This window comes from Lissotriton vulgaris, chromosome 4_1, assembly GCF_964263255.1.
Source record: "Lissotriton vulgaris chromosome 4_1, aLisVul1.2, whole genome shotgun sequence".
Lineage (NCBI taxonomy): Eukaryota > Metazoa > Chordata > Amphibia > Caudata > Salamandridae > Lissotriton > Lissotriton vulgaris.
This window is the reverse complement of record NC_141691.1, coordinates 568066699-568091988: the sequence shown is the minus strand read 5'-3', so window position 1 is coordinate 568091988 and position 25290 is coordinate 568066699. Positions and strand designations below refer to the sequence as shown.

The 25290-nt window shown below is 51.1% G+C and overlaps 1 protein-coding gene across 3 annotated transcripts in view; it reads left to right on the top strand.

Moving 5' to 3' along the window:
* Positions 1-25290, top strand: part of TRANK1 (tetratricopeptide repeat and ankyrin repeat containing 1) — a 1005982-nt gene that overhangs the window by 188314 nt on the left and 792378 nt on the right. For all 3 annotated transcript variants that reach the window (XM_086964756.1, XM_086964757.1, XM_086964755.1), the window contains one exon: positions 19115-19265. In XM_086964756.1, the coding sequence (XP_086820882.1) occupies positions 19115-19265 (151 nt within the window). The remainder of the gene's footprint in view (positions 1-19114; positions 19266-25290) is intronic.

The window sequence follows — 25290 nt, the reverse complement described above, 5'->3', positions numbered from 1 at the left end:
CCCTTTTCAAAGTGTTGCATTTAGATACAGCAGGCATCTCGGTCACACATGCTGGTAGACACTCTATCATATATATAACTGGAAAATACAGCCATTATTTTAAATGGGGAGAAAGTTAAAGTGCAGAAAAATGTTCAATACCATGAACGTTTTTGCAGAACGTTTTTCTGCACTTTAAATTTCTCCCATTAAAAACAAATGGTTGTATGTCTGTGCTATACATATAACGGTGTCATGTGGCAAATGTTATGTCCTGTGCCACAATTAAATACCAGTGCTGAGAGCCTAAGTGAGAGGCAAGTCAACTGTGGAAGAAATGGTTGTTATGAATGCAACATAAAAACCTGCTTCATGAATTGCAGCAAATAACTTTTTAATATTTCTTTTTTTAAAGTTCTTGTGATGCTGAATTAATTTAGTACATGGGAATACAAAAACAGTTTATATACATACTATATACAACAAAAAAAGCACAATGAAGTCTTAAACAATGCAAACACTCTTGGCCAATTCACACATCCAACAAAACATTCATACCAAACATATAGACATAAATTGGACTCGGCGTCAGTAAAGACTTTCAACTGTAAATTTTTGAGGACAAAATCCTAAGCACGGTTTGTCACTGTCAAAAGCCTTTTCAAATATTCAAATTAAACAAAGAGTCGATCTCTTGCTATCCACAAACATCCGTTTGTGAAGATGGTGTTTTTCCAATGACCCGAGACCAGTAGGTAGGTCTACGCGTTTCAAACCCCGCCAATGTCGGGGTTCTCCTCAGGACCAATCCTTTTTTTTTTTTAAGACCAACGGTCCCAAACTTTATTTAGTTCCACAGTTAAGTCAGCAAGTATTCATACAATGTCATAACAATGCAGTACTACTACAAACGGTATTCAGCAAGTAGCACATATTGACATGTCAGTTATACATGAGTGGGAATAAACAGTAGCCAGTGGAGATGCATTAGTCCGTAAGTGACGGTGCCAGGAAATGTCTCGTGCTCCAGTGCTCACAGCTCATAGCACTGCAAAAGGACCAACGTGGTCACGAAAGCCAACAGTCATTATTTAAAGTTGTGTTCCCTGATTGGTACAGTAACTGGCAGAGGCAGGACCATACCCTCCGTCGTCGTATGGGTCGCTGTGAGTCCGCCTCCCGTTCATGGATGCATCCAGTCGGCAGTATGTGAAACGTAAATGGGGAGGGGGGGATCGAGCATTAATATGAGGACAGTATGGACAGTCTCTGTGTCAACCAAGGGGTACAACTGGGTAGTAAAAGAAGAGGGGGAGGGGGAAACATTTCAACAACTGTTGGACTAGTATTTGCCTGTGTGGTAGTGTACCTAGAACCCTAGCTATGTGTGGTGCATCCTGTGTGGGTCGCGCAGGGGCGGGGGCAGCTGAGGACATGGTGCCGCTGCAGCTGCAAGGCGGGGGGTGGGGGGGCGGCCGAAGGCGGGGTGGGGAGCTGTATGTGTCATCTCCGGTGTGTGAGGTATCATCTGTCGGGGAAAACGATGGGGGGGAGGGGGGGAGGGGAGGGGCGGGGCAGGGGAATGGGGAGGCAGAAGGGGGAGGGGAGAGCCCGCACCAGGTCTGGACAGCAGTCAACTGGGCCTCCTCTAGTCCGCGCTGGGATGGTACTCTATACCGGCCTGGGCGCACGCTCGATGGTACGCAAGCAGGGCAGCATCCCAATCTTGGGCGATCGGGTACTTCCTTAGGCCAGCGGTCTCCTCCCTGTGTAGAGACACACTCTCCGCACAAGCCCAGTTGCCAAGAGAACGACGCCAGTCCGCAGGGCGCGGCAGGGTGGCGCTTTTCCACCGTTTCGTGATAAGGCGCTTGGCCGTAATGAGGCCCAAGTCCCAGAATCGCGCCCGTAGCTTGGTCTGCTTGGTCCTCTTGTAGAGTCCCAGTAGGCACACTTCCCACGTCTTTGGAAGGGTATCGCCTGTGGCCGCAGTCAACATGTCCGCGACCGCCGACCAGTACGAGGTGAGGTGGGTGCAGCTCTAGAGCGCGTGCAAGAAGTCCGAGTCCAGGAGGCCGCATCTGGGACACGCCGACGAGGTGAGTCCGAAGTAGCGATTCAGTTTGTCCGGAGATAAATATGCGCGGTGGATGATGTAATATTGGATGGTTTTGAATCGCGCGTTGCGGGGGATGTCTCTGGCGCCCGCTAATATTGAGGCCCACTGTTTGTCCGTCCAGTCTGTGCCTCGGTCGGCCACCCACTTTTCCCTCAGTCTTTGGGAGGAAAATTGTGTATGGCTGTGTAGTGCTTGAGCAAGCCAATGCACTATGTGGGACCCATTGCCCATCACATGTAGGTACTGGATGAGTAGATGAGTGGATCGTTCGCGGCTGACGTCACCCCATGCCTTCGTCAGCTCGTGGAGGAGTCTGGCGTGCGCCAGAAATTGACCCACTGGCAGCTCTGTGTCTGCGGCCAGGGTCTCGAAGGGCAGCAGCTCACCGTCGTTATACAGGCCGCCCAGGTCGTCCAAGCCTGCCGCAGTCGAGCTGCGTAGCTCGGCCGAGGACAGTATGCTAGTGCCTAAGGGAGTCCCTAGTAGAGGTAGATTCGGAGCATAGGGCACCGTGTCTTTGGTGAGTCTGAGGCTCCGTGTGAAGCATCGCTTCGCTACCGCCACATGGACCTGTGCGGGATGCCGGCTCTGCGTTAGGGGGTGGAAGAGCGTTAGTACCTGTACGGGAGACAGGGTGGTGTCGCCAGTGGCCGTGTCCATCAGGTTCTTGCCGCTCAGCCAGTAAGCGACCCATTGTAGCTGGGCTGCTAAGTAATATAGCTCTTGATTGGGAACCGCCAAGCCCCCAGCGTCTGTGGCCGCGTATAGGGTCTTCAATGCTACCCGGGGTCTTCCCCTATTCCAGATGAGACGTCTGGTGAGGGTTTCCAATCCTTTGAATATGCGCGCCGGCACATACACTGGCAGATTAGTATAATAATAGAGGAGCCGGGGGAGCATTATCATCTTGGTTAGCGCCACTCTGGCCGGCACATTCAGTGGGAGGGAGTTCCAGAATGTGACCTGGGCCGAGAGCGAGGATATGGCTCTCACGAGGTTGCCCTCCAGGAGATCCACAGGGTCACGATATATTAAGATCCCTAGGTACCTAAATACCGTCGGGTGCCATCGCAGCGTCTCCCCCATCATGCGCACATCACACTGTGGCATCTCGCCATGGAATGCATAGGCTCCCGATTTGGCCCAGTTAACACGGAGTCCCGACATATCCCCAAACGTTCGAAAGATGTCTGTGATCGCCGCTGGTATGCATGTGAGGTCTCTGATATATAACAATAGGTCGTCGGCGTACAGAGACACAGAGTGTATGCTATCCGCTGGTGGGATGCCCCAGGTGTCGCCGGCGGTGCGGAGCATTGCCGCCAGCGGCTCCATCGCCAAGGCGAATAATAAGGGGGAGAGGGGGCAGCCTTGTCTGGTACCCCTCCCGATGCGGATCCTGTCAGAGAACAGCCGTCCAGTCCGGACCCGGACCTCAGGTGCCTGATAGAGGAGTCCCACCATCTGAACGTAGGCATCGCCCAGCTCGTACTTCTCGAGGACTCGGAGGAGATATGGCCATTCCACCGAGTCGAATGCTTTTTCCAAATCAAGCACAATGCATCCTGAGCGTGGCCAGGTGGGGGTCGCATATCGTTGGACCCTGAAAAAGCGACGTAGATTGTAGGACGTGCTCCGGGTGGGCACGAAGCCATTCTGATCTGAGTGTATCAGCGCGGGGACCAGTGGTGCAAGCCTCCGGGCCAGTGCCGCTGCTAATATTTTGTAATCGGTGTTGAGGAGTGCTAACGGCCTGTATGAGCCGAGGTCGTTCGCTTCTCTACCCGGTTTCAGCAGGGAGACCACGTTAGCTTCGTTCAGGGACGCCGGGAGTTCAGCATCTTCCGATGCCGCCTTATACACTCGCAACAGTTCTGGTATTAACACCAGTGAGTAGGCTTTATAGAACTCCGCCGGGAGTCCGTCAGGGCCTGGTGCCTTGCCATTGGAGAGGGAGAAAATCACCTCCCGCAGTTCCTCACCGGTGAGCGTAGCACCCAGTTCTGTCTGTTGGGCAGCAGTAGCTGTTGGGAGCTGTAGTGTCGCCAGATAGTCCGTGATCTCCACTACTGTGGCCCGCAGTCGTGAGCTGTACAGGGACCTGTAGTGCGATGTGAACGCTTCGTGGATCTGTTTCTGGGTGTAGACCTCAGCGCCCTGTGTCGTACGGATCGACAGGACCGACGCGGATTGTGTGTCTTGTCGTATCAGCCACGACAGTAACCTGCCAGGTTTATCACCTGCGTTGTGGGTGCGCGCGTAGTGCGCCGCGAAGTTAATGTTCTTCAGGCGCTCCATCAAAGCAGCGTGATCCGCCCTGGCCGAGGTCAGTTGGGAATCATCGCCTCCCGCTGCCTCCCGTTCTTTATCTAGTAGTGCCTCTTCCGCCCGTGTCAGATCTCTTTCCACCTGTCCATGTAGGCTCGCCTGCACACCGAGGCAGCTCCCCCGGGTCACCGCCTTGAAGGCGTCCCACTCGATTTTCGGGGGGGGGGGTCTAGTCATTATTGTCCTCGAAATACTGTATGATCTTCCTGGATATCTCCTCTCGGAATGGGGTGTCGAGCAGAAGATCTGGTTGCAAGCGCCATGTGGGTATAGGCGGATGTGGGCGCCTCCATCCATAGACCAGCGTGTGTGGGTTATGGTCCGAGTGCGTCCGTCCTAGGTAGTCAGTGTCTGTCACGGAGGGGATCAGGTCGCGGGACAGCATGTATCTATCCAACCTGACATGCAATGAGTGGGCTCCCGAGGAGTAGTAGGAATACGCCCGGGCGGTGGGATTTCTGACTCGCCAGGCATCTTGTAAGTTCCATTGCGTTACCCAATCAAGTAGGGCCCTGGAGGTTGCTTGTACCGGGGCGATTGCCGCTGGGGGGGGGGACGAGCGGTCAAGGGAGACATCTAATACGCAGTTGTAATCCCCACCCATCAGCAGGGGTACATCTGGCCATGGCGCTATCACTGCCGATAATCGCGTGAAGAATTTCCCCTGCTCTATATTAGGCGCGTAGATGGAGGCTATGACAATCTGCTGCCCGTCTAGTCTGCCCTGTATGAAGACGTAACGTCCCTCAGTGTCAACATTGGTGTGTGTCAGTGCAAATGGAACCCCTGGTCGAACCCAGATCAGGGTCCCTCGCGCGAATGCTGAAAAGGTCGTGGCGAATATCTGTCCCCTCCACCTACGGCGAAGTGTGGCTACCTCAGTGGCGATCAGGTGTGTCTCCTGTAGTAGTGCAATCTGGATCTGATGTCTTTTAAGATAGGAGTACACCTGGTATCTATGTGAAGGTGTGTGCATGCCCCTGACATTCCAGGTACAAAATTTAATCGTAGCCATCACAGTATACATTGCGCCCGAGCACCCGTCCCCTCCCCCCCCGGCTCCCAGCCCGCCCCGCCCACACACGCACAGCAGCAGTGAACAATGACCATTTCTTCCCCTCGCCCTCTCCCACAGACCCAAGGATGCACGTTGTAGCATTTCAGTGCCAACACTAGTCTCAAAATGAAGAACTTGAACATAAACATAATACCAAAAGGGCAACAACAAAAACAAGTCGCCGCCCAAACGCTCTATCGAGCTCAATCAATCCGTAAGTTCAATGGGGGGATGACTAAGTACAGCACCTGGGTAAAACAATTTAGTTTGTTACGCCAAGAGAGCTGTGGTGGCTCCCCTCCATGGGCAATGGGCCAAATGGGTGCCAGAAGTCAGTGGCAGTGTCTGCAGACAGATCAGAGTTCCCAGTGTCACTGGACTCGAATAGTTATTATTATTATTATTATATGAAATTTGTAATGCGCTCAGCTTACCCGGGGGCATCCCGGCGCAACAGACCAAAGAAGGAGGAACTCGATAACTCACTACTGTGGAAACAAGTGGGTTTTAAGAAGTTTCCTAAATGTTAGGATCTTGTGCTCTGAGCGAATCTTAAGGGGCAGAGAGTTCCACAGAGATGCCACCTGAACCGAGAAACGCCTGCCCCCCGTCCGAGCTCTCCTGACTCTCGCAGATTGCAAAAGATGTTGCTGGTCTGAGCGCAAAAGGCGTGGAGGTTTATAGGGACGGGCCATATTAACAAGGATGGGGGGGCCTTTGCCATGTAAAATTTTATGGGCCGTACACAACGCCTTAAATTTCACCCGCTCCTTAACGGGGAGCCAGTGAAGTGCTTTTAGGGCCGGGGCAGCGGACTGCCTTCTAGGGATCTCCATCAAGACTCTGGCAGCTGCATTTTGCACCTGTTGGAGGGTTTTAAAGGTAGCTTCAGGGGCACCAAGAAACAGGGCATTACCAAAGTCAAGCCTAGAAAGGATTAAACCCCGCATCAAAAGCTTCTTAGCTGGATCCGGAAGCAGTGGGAGTACCTTTCGGGCTGATTTCAGTAGACCGAAGCAAACCCCCGCGGTCTTTCTGGCGTGGGTCCTGAAGGATAGATCTTCCTCCAACCATACTCCCAAGGACTTGATCTCCTTCTTGGGAGATGGAGGGTCGCCAAGAGACCGGGGCCAGCAGCTGGCAATGATGGAGGGACTGGAGTTGCCCAAGAGCATCAACTCAGTTTTTCCTCCATTAAGCTTAAGAGCCGAGTTGGACATCCATTGGTAGACATTAGCCAGGCAGTCATGTAACAAGTTGGGTTGTTCCGCCAGCTGAGTGAGGCCCACCACCAGCTGAGTATCATCAGCATAGCTGATGATCTTCAACCCCGAAGGGGCTACCACTCTTTCAAGTGGAGTCATATATGCATTGAACAAAGTAGGGCTCAACGATGAGCCCTGAGGGACTCCACATTGAAGAGGGAATAGGGAAGACTGCTCTGCCCCTTCCCAGACTTGGTAGAAACGTTTGGAGAGAAAGGATCCCAACCATTTCAGAGCCGTCCCAGAGACACCTACCTCTGACAGGCGTTGGAGGAGCACCTGATGACTCACGGTGTCAAAGGCAGCACTCAAGTCCAGGAGGATCACTGCCACTGATCCTCCGGTGTCAAGAGTGCTCCTTGCTTCCTCCACTACCGCCAGCAGGGCCGTGTCCGTTCCTTGGCCGGGACGGAAACCAGTCTGGGAGTCTCCCAACAGGTGGTTGGACTCAAGATAGTAAGAGAGCTGACGGTTAACCAGCTTCTCGGCGATTTTAGAAAACCCCGGCAGAAGCGAGATAGGCCTGAAGTTGGTCAGATTGGCGGGATCCAAGCCTGGTTTTTTCAGTAAGGCTTTTACTACAGCCCCTTTCCATCTCTGAGGGACTATGCCACGAGAGAGAGAGAGGTTGATAAGGTCAGTGAGCGGAGCTGACAGAGTATTAGCCACAAGTTTAAGATGTTTCATAGGCACTGGATCACTCGGAGATCCACTCTTCATCTCCACCAAGACCTTTGTAACCTCCTCCTCCGAGAAGGGGCCAAAAGAGACAAGTTCGGTCGGGCAGCTTATTGGACCAGTAGCCGGCTCAGAGATGTGAGGCATAGCGGGCAGAGAGGATAGGATAGTGTCTATTTTAGAATGGAAGAAACTAGCCAGTTCTTCACATTTGTCTTTAGGATTAACGTGTACGACTGGGGGGACCGGGGCTTTCAAGAGTTCTTTACAAATTTTAAACGATTCTCTTGGAGAGTTACTTGCCCTCTCAATCTTATCACTAAAGAAAATCTTTTTAACATCCTTCAATGCACTTTTGTATTTTCTCATCTCTCTTTTATAATTAGCCCGGCTTTCTTCCGTCTGCTCTCTCCTCCAGGCACGTTCAAGCCTTTTGCAAGAAGTTCTGCAACTCCTAAGTTCCGGAGTATACCAGGGGGCAGAAGCAGTTCTTCTCTCCCTGATAAGCCTCCTTTTTTTAGGAATCAGTAGATCAAGGGAGTTAGTAAGCCAATTAGCCAGGTGTTGATCAGCAATATTGGGATCATCTACAGGGTCAGGACGAGTTATCGCTAGCTCTTTAACCCAACTGTCAACTGGCAGCTTCGACCAGAGTCGTTCCACAGTGTATTGTCTAGGCACGGGATCTCCCCGGTTCTTCAACAACCAGCTGAAAGGAATAAGATGGTGATCCGTCCAGGGAAGGGCCAGCATCTGGAGGGCTTGCAAGTTTGCAGTATTAGCAAAAACAGCGTCAAGCTGATGACCTCTGTTATGAGTGGCTCCCAAATGAGCGAGGTGAAGATCGAGAGCATCAAATGAGCTCAGTAAATCTCTTGCCACCACGTCATTGGGGTCATCAAAGTGAAGATTAAAATCCCCAAGAAGTACAAAGTTGCATGAGGCAGCGGCTAATGGAATAATGGCCTCAATAATAGAGTCCACAAAATTCCCCAGCGCAGCAGGAGGGCGATACAAAAGGAGGCCGGAGATGGAAGCGGAAGAAGATATGCCAAGCAGAAATGACAGCCTTCAATGTTGGTAATACCGCAGTCCACAGCTTTGCACACGAAAGTATCTCTATACATGATAGCCACTCCACCCCCTCTCCCATCCGGCCTATCAAGATGGAAAATGAGGTAGCCCGGTGGGAGAGCATTGACAATATCGGGACCTGAACACGCGGTCAACCACGTTTCCGTCAGGAATAACACATCCAGACAGTGGTCCAAAAGGAGGGAGTGTATTTCTATCGCGTGACAAGGCAGTGATCTGCAATTAAGCAGAGCCATAGTGAGTGAGTTTAAAGCCACACAGTTATTAGACACAGGACACCCAATACAGTGTTTAAAGGCAGTACCCTCAACCCAATTGTAGTGGCAGCTAGGCAGTTTAGTCGCGCGAAGCGAGAGCAAAGAGTCTCGTGAATACCTGAGGGGGGGGGCCAGATGTCTAGATGGAATGAGCAGAGTGGTATGCCCTGAGCCCGTCTGGGCCCGGACGGGCACAGACGGGCTTGACTCTGGCGAAACTCCGGGCCCAGACGGGCTTGACTCTGGCGAAACTCCGGCGGTATTCCGGCATCCCCGCTGCGCGTCTCCGCTGCGCGTGGGCATGGCAGCTTTTAAGCCCTAGTCGCCTCCTAGAGAGAGGACTAGCACGTGCACCCTCTTCCCCTTCCCCAACCAAAGATGTCCGCCAACAAGCAGCAAACAAAGGCGAGGGACCGGCAAAAAGCGGTGATTACACCGATTACAGTGCTCGTAAGAGGATGCAAATACAATGAGGCATGTGCCAGGTGAATTTACAACAGGGACAACAATTTTAATTAAAAGTACAAAGAATTACGAAAACGAGTGATTTTAAAAGCTCAGAGAGCAGCTAACAAGTCAGCATGGAGCAAGGAGTAAAAGCGCTGTATGTAATGCGCTGGTGGTCAAGACGATCTGCCTAATTTGTCTGCTTTTAAGCCCTAGTCGCCTCCTAGAGAGAGGACTAGCACGTGCACCCTCTTCCCCTTCCCCAACCAAAGATGTCCGCCAACAAGCAGCAAACAAAGGCGAGGGACCGGCAAAAAGCGGTGATTACACCGATTACAGTGCTCGTAAGAGGATGCAAATACAATGAGGCATGTGCCAGGTGAATTTACAACAGGGACAACAATTTTAATTAAAAGTACAAAGAATTACGAAAACGAGTGATTTTAAAAGCTCAGAGAGCAGCTAACAAGTCAGCATGGAGCAAGGAGTAAAAGCGCTGTATGTAATGCGCTGGTGGTCAAGACGATCTGCCTAATTTGTCTGCTTTTAAGCCCTAGTCGCCTCCTAGAGAGAGGACTAGCACGTGCACCCTCTTCCCCTTCCCCAACCAAAGATGTCCGCCAACAAGCAGCAAACAAAGGCGAGGGACCGGCAAAAAGCGGTGATTACACCGATTACAGTGCTCGTAAGAGGATGCAAATACAATGAGGCATGTGCCAGGTGAATTTACAACAGGGACAACAATTTTAATTAAAAGTACAAAGAATTACGAAAACGAGTGATTTTAAAAGCTCAGAGAGCAGCTAACAAGTCAGCATGGAGCAAGGAGTAAAAGCGCTGTATGTAATGCGCTGGTGGTCCCCGGTGGGATCTCATCTGTTATTCCCTCGGGGGGGGCACTCACCTTTAGGGGTCCGTCCACCCCACCAAAACCCTGTTCCTGGTGGTGTTCCAGCGGAACAGCTCCGGCTCTCCTCCGGGTGCCGTGGCGATTCCACGGCAGTTCAGCAGATGGGGGGGGTTTGGGAGCAGAGCACAGACCCCGGAGATGGGGGCGGTCGTGGCCGCCGGGGTCCCCAGGAGCGCCGAGGTGGACCCCCGATCGGGCCATCCTTGGGAGTGAACAAACTACTCTACGATTTCAGTTGCAGTGGTCTAGCCAGGGCTAGGCCGATGAGGATTGCTTAAGCTTTTAGATCTGATGTTTGGGGTGTGACATCTGGTAGGCCCTCTGCATTCGAATCATCTGGTAGTCCGTACATGTAGTCGTCGTCCTCGCTCCCGCGTGACCGTGGGCTGGCGTTGGAGATCAGGATAGGTGATTGTGACCTGCTGATCTCAGCTGCTATTCGGAGGGCCTCTTGTTGTTCATTCTGTATTTGCTCTGGAGTGGGGCCGATTTCTGCTTCCACGGTCGGCGACCCGGCCCTCGAGGCGTGCCGCTGCCTCCGCTTGCGTGTTCCTCGGTTACGTCGCTGCTCCATCGGTGCGGGTCCGTGGTTCGCATCCACTCCCGAATCTAGCCAGGTCGTCGCCGCCTCCGGAGTATCGAAGAAGTGGGTCTTGTCCAGTGCCACCACTCTGAGGCGTGCCGGGAACAGTAATGAGTATTTGAGAGCCAGGCGTCTGAGCCGCTGTTTCACCGCGAGGAATGATTGATGCCGGCGTTGGACTTGTATGGTGTAATCAGGGAAGAACATTACCTTGGTGTTGTCTACCTGTATGTTCGACAGCTTCCGCGTTTCGCGGAGAATGGCGTCCCGATCACGGTAGTTCCACACCTGCATGAGCATTGGTCTCGGGTTGGAGCCCTCCGGGGGCGGACGGGATGGTACTCTGTGTGCTCTTTCCACCACAAAGTGTGGTGACAACGTGCCTTCCGGTAGTAGCTCCCTGAGCCAGGTCTCCATATGTTCCGCCGTCTCTCTCCGTTCCCATCGTTCCGGCAGGCCTACTATGCGTATCTTGTTCCTTCTGGCCCGTCCTTCCGCATCTTCCGCTCTGTCCTCAAGGAACTCCACCCGGTTGAGCAGGTCACGGATGTGTTTATCTGTCTGCGCCAGCTTGGGTGTGGTCTCCGCCATCGTATGTTCCAGGGTCGTGGTGCGGTCGGACAGTTTCTTGTGGCCCGCTCGGAGGAGTGTCAGGTCTACAGCCACCTTATCGATCCTGTTCTCCAGTGATGTACGGGTCAGCTGCATGGATTCCTCCAGGCGTTCCATGGCTGCCAGCATAGTGTCCAGTTTGGAGGCGGTTTGGTCAGCCTCTGTGTTCTTCACCATCTTTCCTTTGCCCTGTGTCCCTCCAGTGCCGGTCTTCGCCCTGGTCCCCCCTGACATGTGGGTGGTCTTCGCAGCTAGGTAGCCGATTGGGGATGCTTCCGTAATGAGCAGTGTTGGGGCCTGTGCGCGTGACTCTCCTGGCCAGGCTCTTCGCTCCGCCCGTGCTGGACGGTGGCGGCGTGTGGTCCGCGGTTGGGGGGAGGACTGCTTCACCGCAGGACTCCGGAATTCGGCACTATGCCTCCGTCTGGGGAGGGCGAGGCGGCCGTGTTTTGACTGGCATGAGATCCCTCGGGTGTACTGGCCGTCGCTGTGGGTGTCTTGATTGCAAATTGCCACTCGGCTGTGCCACGTGGTGGCCCACCAGGTCGGGTCGCTCGGTCTCTCCGAATGTGTCCGTCCTTCGGGCTTGGGAAGACGCGCCTTGTCGGGTGATTCTAGACGTCGCCAGACGCTGCAAGGGGTTCCTCGTGGTCCAGCATAGGTCCAGCAGTAGTGAAGGGTGCGGGTCGCCCTGTCTCCGCACCCGCGCAGGCTCGGGAGATCCCCCTAATGCTGGGTCGACTGCGAGAGGGACCGCTCTAATGCGGCCGCAGTGTGTGCGTTGTGTGGGCCGAGCTCCTCTGTGTCAGACTGGTCCGGCGCTGGTTAGCGTCAATTACTTGAGGGCGGATGGGTACAGGGGCCCAGGAGATAGGGGCGCGCAGTCTCCGTGGTTGGTCGGGCTGACCCAGGGTCGATGGCGTCTGTGCGGGCCCCGCAGCGATCGAGTCCAGTTGTCCTCCGGTGCCCGCCAAGCCCGGCGGGGCGATCCCAGCGCCGGCGGGTGAGGCGCGTCGGTGGCACAGCTTGCTGCGAGCTGGTGTGGTGCGTTCACTCGCAGCCTCCGGGGCCCCTGAGCGGTTGGGTCGCCGGGGGTGCCGTGTGGTGTGGCGTGGCTTGTTTCCCCTTGCAGGGCCTACCTCAGGGCGGTGGGTGGGCGTGGGGGTCCAGGGGACAGGGCTGGTCAGCTCTCGTCGCAGGCCGTTGACTGGCTTGGAGCCAGAACTAATGACATCAAGTTCACTTGTACGGCCTCTAATAAATCTATTACATTTTTGGACGTCAAAATTGAGCCTAATGAAGGGGGCTTGAGTACCACCTTATTCCGTAAAACAACTGATAGAAATAAGGCCCTACACTTTACCAGTAACCACCCTCGCAGTCTTAGACAAAACCTCCCATACGGACAGTTTCTTCGAATTCGTCGAAATTGTTCCAGTAAAGAGGAATACTTTGAACATGCTAGACAACTTAAAGATCGTCTAATTCAAAGAGGATACCCAAAAAAACTATTAAAGAACTCGCTCAAAAGAGCATGGTGGACACCACGAGAGACATTGCTAGAGAGAAAAAGCAAATCGGAGGTAAAGAGACTAGTTTGTGTGACCACCTTCTGCCCAGCAGCCAACCAACATAAAAAGTTGATAATGTCCAACTGGCACCTACTTAAGGATCTTCATGAGGATTTTTCAACACCCCACTATTTGCCTACAAAAAAGACAAGAGCGTGGCTAATCATATTGTAAGGGCAGCCCTTCCCATTGAAAAACCCCCACATTAAGAAGCTTATTCGGATTACCTCCAACCCAAGGGCACCATAAATGCGGAACATGTATATGTTGTGAAACAACATTAGAGGAATCGGTGTTCTCAGTCAACAACATTCATTGGAAACACGATGTGTTTACCAATTGCAAAACCCGAAATGTGGTCTATGCGATCATTTGCTCTTGCCCCAAAGTGTACATTGGCAAGACTACGCAAGAAATCAGACACCGGATCACGCAGCATAAATCTAGGATCCGGCGAGGGATCGAGAATGCGCCGTTAGTAAACCATTGGATAAGCCAAAAGCACGAACAGACTGACATAAGATGGACAGTCCTGTCCAAAATTGAAAAAGGCCCACGAGAAGGAGATTTGGAGGCTACGCTTAGTCAGCGCGAAGCGCTGCTAATAATGAAATTTAATACTGCGTTTAGCGGGCTGAATGAAATTTCTGAAATTTATAAACCCAGCAGCTAGATTTTCCCACATTGAAGCGCCACCAGTAGTTCAGACAACAAGGGCAACTACGCACCTCAGATGGAACTACATCTCCCATCATTCCTGCCTGTTAGCTCTTTATCTAAACAGGAAGTCCCAGCCCATCGACACTTCATGGAGGAGTGATCCAAGGAGACACAACGAGTCGACCTACCGGGATTTTCAAACTGGCTTACGGAGGTTTGTCAAACATCATTACACCGCCGAGGCTTTTAGGGCATCAGGCTCGGCTTCCCCCACTCCCTAACGTCTTGTCCCGTCTCCCTCTCACAGCGGATGCAGCAGCCACACCGCCGAACGCCAATTCAGAAAAACGGAGCCAGAGGAGTCTTTCCTACTGAGCGTAAGTAAATCGCCATTCTCGCTGCCTAGTTGTGAGCGCAGTGCGAATGAGAACTTGCATTAATTGTTGTCTGTGGGTGATTTTTCTTTTCATTTATAGCCCCCGCTCATTTCCACTTTCGGGAACACTACATACTACCAGTTGAGTCTTCAATCGAAGTATTTAAGGTATGACAGTTGCTTAGTTGTAATGCAGGGACCAGTCTCTGAGTATAGATTGCAGTCCTAAAGCCATGTTCTTTATTGTTTCAGTTACATGATTGGTCCTGAGGAGAACCCCGGCATTGGCGGGGTTTGAAACGCGTAGACCTACCTACTTGTCTCGGGTCATTGGAAAAACACCATCTTCACAAACGGATGTTTGTGGATAGCAAGAGATCGACTCTTTGTTTAATTTGAATATTTGAAAAGACTTTTGACAGTGACAAACCGTGCTTAGGATTTTGTCCTCAAAAATTTACAGTTGAAAGTCTTTGCTGACGCCGAGTCCAATTTATGTCTATATGTTTGGTATGAATGTTTTGTTGGATGTGTGAATTGGCCAAGAGTGTTTGCATTGTTTAAGACTTCATTGTGATTTTTTTGTTGTATATAGTATGTATATAAACTGTTTTTGTATTCCCATGTACTAAATTAATTCAGCATCACAAGAACTTTAAAAAAAGAAATATTAAAAAGTTATTTGCTGCAATTCATGAAGCAGGTTTTTATGTTGCATTCATAACAACCATTTCTTCCACAGTTGACTTGCCTCTCACTTAGGCTCTCAGCACTGGCATTTGTTTTGTTTTGTTTTGTTTTGTTTTGATATTGATATTTTGGCTCAGCCTTGCTGAGTTTTGAGTCAAGGCCCTTTGTGTTTTTTGACCACAATTAAATACGACACTGGCTGTCAGTCACCCATACATCCCAATCAATCAATCAATCAATCAATCATAGGCATTTATAGAGCGCTCTACTTACCCGGAGGGTCTCAAGGCGCTAGGGGGGGTGGTGCTGCTGCTACCCGAACAGCCAGGTCTTGAGCCTCTTCCTGAAGGCGAGGTGGTCTTGGGTCAGGCGCAGGTCGGTCGGGAGAGAGTTCCAGGCCTTGGCGGCCAGGTAGGAGAAGGACCTTCCTCGTCGTTCTTCGGATGCGGGGGACGGCGGCGAGGGCGTGACTGGCTGATCGGAGGTGTCGTTTGGGAGCGTAGAAGTTGATGCGGTTGTTGAGGTAGCTCGGGCCTTGGTCGTGAAGAGCTTTGTGTGCGTGGGTAAGGAGACGGAAGGTGATTCTCTTGTTGACCGGGAGCCAGTGCAGGTCTTTTAGGTGTCCGGAGATGTGGCTGTGTCGTGGGATGTCGAGGATGAGTCTGGCTGAGGCGTTCTGGATCCGTTGGTGTCTCTTCTGGAGCTTGGCGGTGGTTCCGGCATAGAGGGTGTTGCCGTAGTCCAGTCGGCTGGTGACGAGTGCCTGGGTGACAGTCTTCCTGGTCTCGGTGGGGATCCACCGGAAGATCTTCCGTAGCATGCGCAGGGTGTTGAAGCATGACGAGGAGACGGCGTTGACTTGCTTGGTCATGGAGAGGGAGGAGTCCAGGATGAAGCCCAGGTTGCGTGCGTGGTCTGTCGGTTTGGGTGCGGTGCCCAGGGCGGGGGGCCACCAGGAGTCGTCCCAGGCGGAGGGCGAGGATCCCAGGATGAGGACTTCCGTCTTGTCCGAGTTCAGCTTCAGGCGGCTGGTCGACATCCACTCGGCTACCTCTTTCATTCCTTCGTGAAGGTTGGCTCTGGCGGCGGCGGGGTTGTTGGTCAGGGAGAGGATCAGCTGGGTATCGTCGGCGTAGGAGATGATGTTGAGGTTGTGTTGGCGTGCGATGGCCGCGAGGGGGCTCATGTAGACGTTGAAGAGGGTTGGGCTCAGCGAGGATACTTGAGGGACGCCGCAGATGACTTCGGTGGCCTCTGACCTGTACGGTGGTAGACGGACTCTCTGTGTTCTTCCGTCGAGGAAGGAGATGATCCATTCCAGCTCCTTCTCCTGGATTCCGACGTTGCTGAGGCGCTGCACTAGGGTGCGGTGGCAGACGGTGTCGAAGGCCGCGGAGAGGTCTAGTAGGATGAGGGCCGCTGTTTCTCCGTTGTCCATCAGGGTTCGGATGTCATCGGTGGCAGCGATGAGGGCGGTCTCGGTGCTGTGGTTGGCTCGGAAGCCAGACTGTGAGGGGTCGAGGGATCCGTTCGTCTCGAGGAAGGCGGCCAGCTGCTTGTTGACGGTCTTCTTGATGACTTTGGCTGGGAACGGGAGCAGCGAGATGGGGCGGTAATTCTTGAGTTCGGTGGGGTCCGCTGTTGGTTTCTTGAGTAGAGCGCTGAGTTCGGCATGCTTCCAGCTCTCAGGGAAGGTGGCGGTGGTGAAGGAGGTGTTGATGATGTCCCGCAGGTGGGGTGCGATGACGGCGTCGGCCTTGTTGAAGACGTGGTGAGGGCAGGGGTCGGTCAGAGATCCGGAGTGGATGGAGTTCATCATGCGGACGGTTTCTTCGGTGCAGATCGGAGTCCAGGCGCGGAGGGTGGTGGTGGGGGGCGGTGGTTCGGTCGAGTTGGACGTGGCGTTCGTCGGTTGGGTGTTGAAGCTGTTGTGTATGTCTGCGATCTTGTTGTGGAAGTAGGAGGCGAGGGAGTTGCAGAGTTCTTGCGATGGGGTGATGTCGTTGTTTCCGGCGTTTGGGTTGGAGAGCTCTTTCACGATGTTGAAGAGTTCCTTGCTGTTGTGTGCGTTGTTATCCAACCGCTCCTTGAATGCAGTTTTCTTGGTGTCGCGGATCAGTTGGTGATGCTTCCGGGTGGCAAGCTTGAGGGTGGTCATGTTGTCCGGTGTTGGCTCCCTTCTCCAGGCTTTCTCGAGGGCTCGGCAGTTCTTCTTGGAGCTCTTGAGTTCGTCGGTGAACCACGGGGCCTTCTTGCTGCCGGGTCTGCTGGGCGGGGTCCTCAGTGGGGCGAGTTCGTCCGCGCAGTTGCTGATCCACTTCGTCAGGTTGTCGGCGGCTTGGCTGGGGTTCGCTGAGCTGGCGGGAGGGTGCTGGCTCAGGGAAGCGGCGAGCTGGTCGGCTGTGATCTTGCTCCAGCTTCTGCGGGCGACCTGTTGCTGGTGGTGGTGGGTCGTCGTTCTTCTGAAGGTGAAGTGGACGCAGCTGTGGTCCGTCCAATGGAGTCCTGTGGCGTGGCTGAAGGCGATGTCTTTGCTGGATGAGAAGACGGCGTCGAGTGTGTGTCCGGCGAGGTGGGTGGGGGTGGTCACCAGTTGCTTGAGTCCGAGGTTGGCGAGGTTGTCGAGCAGGGTGGTGGTGTTGCGGTCGTAGTTGTTCTCCAGGTGGAAGTTGAGATCCCCCAGGAGGATGTAGTCAGCGGAGGGGAGGGCATGCGGGCTGACTAAGTCGGCGATGTCCTCGCTGAATTGGGTGCGTGGTCCCGGGGGTGGGTAGATCAGGGTGCCTCTGAGGGTGGTCTTCGGGTCGGTGTGGGGTCGGTGTGGATCTGGAAGTGTAGGTGTTCGGCGGTAGTCAGGATGTCGTCGGTGTAGGTCGTGATGCGGATGGTGTCCCTGTGGATGATGGCGATGCCTCCTCCTATCTGGTTGGCGGTGCGGTCCCTCCGGGTGATCTTGTAGCCCTCTGGGATGGCGATGGCGATGTCGGGTGCTGAGGAGGCGTTCATCCAGGTCTCCGTGAGGAAGGCAACGTCAGGAGCAGTGGTGTCGATGAGGTTCCAGAGTTCGATGGCGTGTCTGTGGACTGAGCGGGTGTTGAGCAGGATGCACTTGAGGTGGTTGCTGCTGGTGTTCGTCTTGGCGGGTGCTGGTGCGAGGCAGGTCCGGATGCAGGTGAACTTGCAGGCGGTACAGCAGAAGGGTCCATGGGAGCGTCTCGGGGTGGCACGGTAGCATCCCGGGACTCGTCCGTCGTTGAGTGCGATGAGGGTGGCGGCGTCGTACGTCCGGCGGGTGGGCTGGGAACTGCGGGGGCCAGGGGTCCTGGCACTGGGCGCGGTCCAGGCGCGGACGGGCGCAGACGGGCTTACCTTTGGCGCACCTTTGGCGCTCAATCGGTGCTCCCGCTGCGCGGTCGCTGAGGGGGCGTCATAAGAGGGGAGCAGGGAGGGCGGGTCCGCTGGGAGGCAGGAAGGGGTTAACCAATCGTGTGGCGGGGGGGCGGGGCCGCAGGCAGGAGGCGCGGGAACGGGACCGGCAGAGCGGGCGGCCCAGCGGCGGCTGGGGCGCTGCTGGCGGCGTCGGCGAAGGAACTCTGTCAGCAGGTAGTCAGGGCTGCAGTGGCAGGCGCGGAGAGGAGCAGGGGGGCGACCAGGCCAGAGGCGCAGTGGTCGCTCCCTAGAAGCAGGCGAGGTCCCCAATCATATGCACACATGTTCATGCATACCCAAAGACCACACACTCACTGACACACATGGCAGCCCTGTTATAGTGTCCATAGTCACTATGAATTTGTTCATATACATAGTATCTAACTCTATGGACAGTAGGCTTAAAGTCAGTGAAGCTTGGCATGGTTGTGTCTGGTAACAATGCGTGAGCTGCTTGGCCTTCAGTAGCTCATAATGATTTCACAGATCAGAAGTAGCTCTCACTACAGAAGAAGATGGAGACCCATGATTTAACACCTTCGCTGCGGCGGCTATTCCGCCGCAGCGCTAGCGGTCGCGGGGGGGGCGCGCGGCTCACCTGCCCGGGTGACAGAACCGTTCCATCACGGCTCGCGGGTGAGCTGTGCTTGTGACGGTATGGTTCCTTCACGGCCACGCCCGCTTAATAAAACGCGCCGGCGCGAAATCAGCGCCGCGCAGGCGCGGCGAGTGGGCCGTGACGAAACCGTTCCGTCATGAGCACAGCCCACCCGAGGGGCGTGACGGAACGGTTCCGTCAATAGCGTCGAAGTGGTTAAAACCATTCAGAAGTGTATCTTCAGTCACATCCGGAAATGTGAAACAATTTCATAAAATATCTACAGTGAATTCTTTTATTTCTATAACTTGATGTCCTGTAATGTATTGATTAATTAATTTAACCTTCTTTAGTCTGCATGCTTTGCAGTAGGGTGAGCGCTGTACTTTTGCATGGGTCTTTTGGCCACATATTTTACATTGTTTATATTGAGATATGCTTTTTCTGTATTTTCTTTCAGGGCTACTACAGATTTGCATATTCTATGCTACAGCTGGGTGACACCAATACAGCACTTATGGTATTTCATAGGGGCTTGCTGCTGCTTCAGAACTCCACAGATACATTACAAATAGTGGATTTTGTAGTTGGAATCCTTGGGAGCGTCAATAGTGAGCATTCACTTTTTTTTATTATATTGTGTTAAGTTATAAAGAATCTTGTCTTTTAAATTGGTGTTTTTATACTGTCCAAACACTTGTGTTTTAAGCTAGAATAGAAAAAGTATTTAACTGAAAAGTAAAATGTTAAGATAATCACATTTGAGGTTCTTTATCTGGAAAATGTTGTAACTATAGAGTGCATTGACGAGAGAGGTCAGTTAGAAACAAGTTTGGTTTATCGCTTGCTTTCTAATTGATTGATTCTGGACCCAAATCACCCTTGATTTTGTTAGTATGTTGTATGTTTTGTTTTGTTAAGATAAATGAAAGAGTAAAATGCTCAAAAGCAAACACTAAGCTGATATATAATCGTACATGACCATGAGTAGTTAAGACCATTAAGTGGTCATGGTGTATGTGGCAAGGCCAATAATAGTTTGAAGGACATGGAAGGTATAAGATTATTAATACATAAACATCCAGTGCCAGATATATCGATATTGTGAATAGAGATTACCTAATTGCGATTCTCGGTGAATTGCAGTTAGGTAATCGTTATCCCTAATGTACGACATTGATATAGTTTCAATAGGCAATTCCTAGCGGGTCGTATATCTACCTACCTCATGAATATTAATGATATGTTGCAATTTGCAACCCCTAAGGAATCACTAAAATCACAGGAATGGTGGCCTGCTGGGGTCAGCAGACCACCATGTCTGTGATTGCTTTTAAATTAAGCAATCATTTAATTTTTTTAAAATGCTGACCATTTTCCTTACTTATGCTCCTTACAGACATGGGAAAAAAGTCCTGCCAATGGCATCAATAAAAGGTTTGAAGTGCTAAAATCATCTTCTTCCCTGCTGTCAGGAACAAGCAACACCTTTTTGGCATTTTACTGGGATATAGCCCATTTTTCCTATTTTATGTGCTTTCATCCTCCTTCCAGTTAGTGGTAGAAACGAGTGTGAAATCAATGGTTTTTCTCGAAAACCTGAAAAGTAGACAAAAATCTGAATTTAGCAAGGGACATTTGTGTAGATCCTTTGTAAGTTTTCCTATAAGTAACAGTTTAAAAAAATAATCTAGAAATTGAGTTGCAAAAAAACAGCCATTGGTGTCCATTTTTTCACCTGTAACTTTGAACTGTGACAGATTTTTAAAAGCAGAATACCATTTCGGCTTCTTGACCCTTGTGGTTTCGGGGATATATAAGGCTTCTAGGTTCACCAACAACCCGAGGTACCCAGAGCCAATAACTGAGCTGCACCTTGCAGTGGTCTCTCATTGTGTTCCGGCAGTTCATTTAGTAAAATATAGAGAGAGAAAAATAGGCATCAAGGAAACATTTGAATTTCAGAAATGGGCCCAAGATCTGTAGTTTAGAAGCAGTGGTTATTTGCACATCTCTGAATTTGTGGGTAGTCATAGTAACATGTGAATTAGAGGGCATTTCTCAAAATTACCTTTTTCGTAAACACTGTCTTACATTTGGAAGCCACAAATGCAGAGAAAGATAATGGTTAATAACACTTGTTCTACTATTATGTGGTCCCCTAAGTATTGTGATAAAAATGGTATCTCATGTATGTGGGTAGATCTAGTACCCGTCACAGGAAACGGCCCAAAACGCAACATAGACACATCACATTTTTCCATTGAAAACCGATCCTTTTTTCTCAGTGTGCCTAGCTGTGTATTTTGGGCCCTACTCAGCTGGCACCTAGGGAAACATAACAAACCTGCACATTTTTTAAAACTAGACACCTAGGTTGGGGTGACTTGCATGGCTCTCACCACATTTTTATATTTTTTACCAAGAATCTTTTGCAAACCTCGAACTTAGACCAAAAAAAAACACATTTTCCTCACAATTCTCTGATGGAAAGTTCTAGATTCACCCATTGTTCCCCCAAGTCTCCCGATAAAAATGGCACCTCACTTGTGTTGGTAGGCCTAGTGCCCGCAATGGGAAACGGCCTAAAACACAACCTGGATGCATCACATTTTTACATCGAAACATAGCCTTTTTTCCCAATGTGTTACAGCAAACAAATGATGGACGAAATGCTGTCAATGCAAACATTCTCCCCAGTCAAAAGATCTGGGTTAAGTCCATCATTCTTTTGCCCACTACGCCACCCCAGTTTGGACTCAGCCATATGCCAATAAGTCCTTACCCTGTGCCCCATGGGAACAGTCCAGACCGAACTGCAAGACCAGGACCTCCCTGGACCGGAAACATGCATCCTGGGACCGGTTTCAGGGTATTTCACCCGTCTTCAGCCAGGCTAGCTTGAATCCAGTGGCACAGTGAGCAAGGGACCCACGTCTGGGCATACCCATCCCACTTAGGCGAAAAGTGTTACAGCAAACAAATGATGAACCAAATGCTGACAATGCAAACATTCTCCCCCAATCAAAAGATCTGGGTTAAATCCATTGTTCTTTTGCCCACTACGCCACCCCAGTTTGAACTCAGCCATATGCAAATAAGTCCTAACCCTGTGCCCCATGGGAACAGTCCAGACCGAACTGCCAGGCCAGGTCCTCCCTGGACCGGAAACAAGCATCCTGGGACCAGTTTCAGGGTATGTCACCCTTCTTCAGCCAGGCTAGCTTGAATCCAGTGGCACAGTGAGCAAGGGACCCACGTCTGGGCATACCTATCCCACTTAATGAAAAAAGTGTTACAGGAAGCAAATGATGGACCCAGTCTAAACTTGGGTGGCATGGTGAGCAAAAGAATGAAGGATTTAACCCAGATCTCTTGACTTGGGGTGAATGATTTAATTTGTTCTGCATTCTGTCCATCAATTGTGTGTCTTTTGCTTTTTTTCCCCAATGTGGCACAAATTTCCTACCACCCATTTTTCCCCTCGGTCTCCTGATAAAAATGTTACCTCACTTGTATCCAAGCAGTCAGCCTAAAAACGTATAAAATAAAAAACTGAGAGGGAATCTAAGTGTGTCCAAAAGGGCAAGCTCTACTAGTTTTTGGACATTCCTTGTCGCAAGCACTTGGCCCACACACAAGTGCACAGAAATGCAAGGATAATGTGTGATTTTAGGTTAGGGCGTTGTGGGTAAGAAAACCTGTTGGGATTTCTAGAGTGGTAGATTTTCCCAATCAGACAATGTACACCCTGGGAGACAGAATAGACAAATATTACTTCACAGCCATCTATTCCTGAAGTACAAACACATACTGGTTGGATTTGGCATGAGGGTGAGAGAAAGGTTCAAAACTGTAAATTTTGTTAACCAGAGGTTTCACAAAAATGAAATACACTTTTAATAATTGAAAGTTCAAAAAATTGAAACAATGGCTCCCAGCTCGTGAGCGGTAAAGTCGCATCAAGGCACCACCCGATTTACAGGGCATTCACACACCTTTCATTCATGACACACACACACAAGACCATTCACACCGCAGGCCCCGCACATTTCAACACTCACATCAAAAGACAACACCATATGTGGATGTAGAACGATCCGAGATATGTACGCCGGAGGGCACTCTCAAAACCTTTGCCCAATGCAAGGAGGAGTTTCAACTCTTAGGCTCCAGTATGCACAGCTGCAGCATTGGCTGCCCTCTCCGGAGATGCAACAGGCTAATCAACCCTTTTGACCGGCTGGTACGCTCCTTTGATGAGTCGAAGGATCTTATTTCCCGGACTTATAAGATCCTGCAACACGCCCCGCTGATAGCCACTCACCCATACTAACGTCAATGGCAATCTATGTCCCCTACAGAAATTATGCATGCTCAGTGGAACCTACTGTGGCGGGACATACCGAAGGTATATCGTAGCATCTCACAACGAGAAACTGTGTACAAGGTCATGACACAATGGTACTATACACCTTTGCGATCGCACAGGATGTTCCCCACATCCTCCCCGCAGTGCTGGAGATGTTCGAACGCTTCTGGGGACTTCATTCACATCTGGTGGGCGTGCCCTCTCCTGGCCCTGTTCTGGAAAGAGGTTCTTAGTCATATCAAGGAGGTACTTGGCTTGCTTCCCTTTGCCTGAATCCACAGCCACAATCCGTCTAGGCCTTAGGCCCGACAACTTATGAGCCCTCACCTGTAGTGACTGGCACATTGCTCTCCATATGCTAGGGGCCGCTAAGCAACTCATAGCGCTATATTGGAAAAAGTCAGAGACCTCCCCCCATTGCCACTTGGTTCGTGCGCTTATGGCACGTAGGGACTATGGCACTCTGTGACTATGGAACTCCTCACAGCGCGCATACAGTCCTGTTACACCTGATTCACCAAAATGTGGTGATCATTAGTTACATACCTCTGCAAAATAGAACATGCGTGTTTCCTGCCCCCGAAACTCCTGGCCTTATGCCTATTTGAAGATGCTGTAATTCCAACTGAGCCCGACAGACTGCTTGCAGAACCATAACAGCCCTGCCCATTGATGCACATGATGCATGCACGGTCCCTGGCCTGATTAGGGTACAATGATGGTTACCCTTATTCCCCTCCCTCCCTGCCCGCCAGTATTTTCCTCATCACCATTGTCTTTTATAGCTCCCCTGTCACAGGCACCTTTCTTTCCCCTGATCTTTTTACTCCCTCGCCGTCCTTTACCAGTTTACTCTTTACTGTCTTCTTTCTGTAGGCATCTTGCCTACCCCTTCTTCCTTTTCTCTCGTTATGATATTGCATATGTTGACTATGGGTGTTGACATTTTTCCACGACTGCAATCTAATGTTATAACACATGAACTACGCGGCCGGCCCTCTGAGGGTTGTAGACGACATGCTGTGTACAGTTTACTTTGGTAGACTTTTTTTGAATCACCTGTGTATCCTCTGATTTGCGCGACCGCCTAGTTTAGGGTTGTAAACCTGTGCTGTGTATATCTAGGCCCTCTCTTTGTTCTTTGTACGAAAATAAAACAGAAATTTAAAAAAAAATTATAAATAAAAAATAAAGACAATGCCATTAAAGGTCCCATCACGCAACACAACATTCACTCTGGCTGGCGGAATGTGTGGACTGGCGTTTGGCTAGCATTGTGTGTAGTGGTCAGCAGCAAGTCATTACTCACACACTGCCAGCCAAATGCCAGCTTACGCATACTGCCAGTCAAACGCCAGTCCATGCACACCGCCAGCCAAGCGCCAGTCCATACACACCACCAGTCAAGCGCCAGTCCATGTACACTGCCAGCCAAGCGCCGGCCCAAGCAGATCTCCAGCCAAGTGCCAGTCCATGAACACCGTAAGCCAAGCACCAGTCTAAGCACACCGCCAGCCAAGCGCCAGTCCACAAACCACCATCACATTTTTTTTTACAAAAAAGATAACACAAACCAATTGGAAGTACATGCAAAACTATAACTACAAAAGTAGCAGCTCCAAATAAATCCATCACACTAATGCCAACCTTGAAATCTGAACAAAAATATAAAACGAAAGACAATTCTTTTCACTTTTATGCTCAGAGTTGCTCATATTTATTCCGTTGTGTGTGGTACAATTTAAAACATGCCGGCACACATAGCCCAGGATTAGAAGGACACTCTGGGCAGTACATACAACTCTCCTTCCACATGCCTCTTTGGTCACTTTCTCTGCATTTCATACTGGAAAAGTTTTGTTCGAGGCATGTGTGCTGTAGATGCACATGCTGTGCTAAGTCTGCCATCTAGTGTTGGGCTCAGATGATTACAAGTTGTTTTTGTTCCAAGAAGTTTTCTTCGAGTCACCAACGCTGTGTAACTCCTCCTCTTGGTAATACTGCTCATGATCATCGATGCCATCTTCATTTTGTTGTTTTTTACCGACTAATTCGGATGTAATATTTGGTGCTCTGGTTCGATCCTCCTTTGGCCTCCCTTTGGTTCCTTTATATCTTTCGACTGCATTGTTCAGATCGGTATTACTATTGTGCTTCATACATTCTTTCCGTAGCGGGGCTTCGGCTCGCTTCCTCTGCTCACGGGTCGCACACGGATCGGCTAAAGCCAGTGCTTTAATTGGGCCGGTACTGTCCGGTACGGA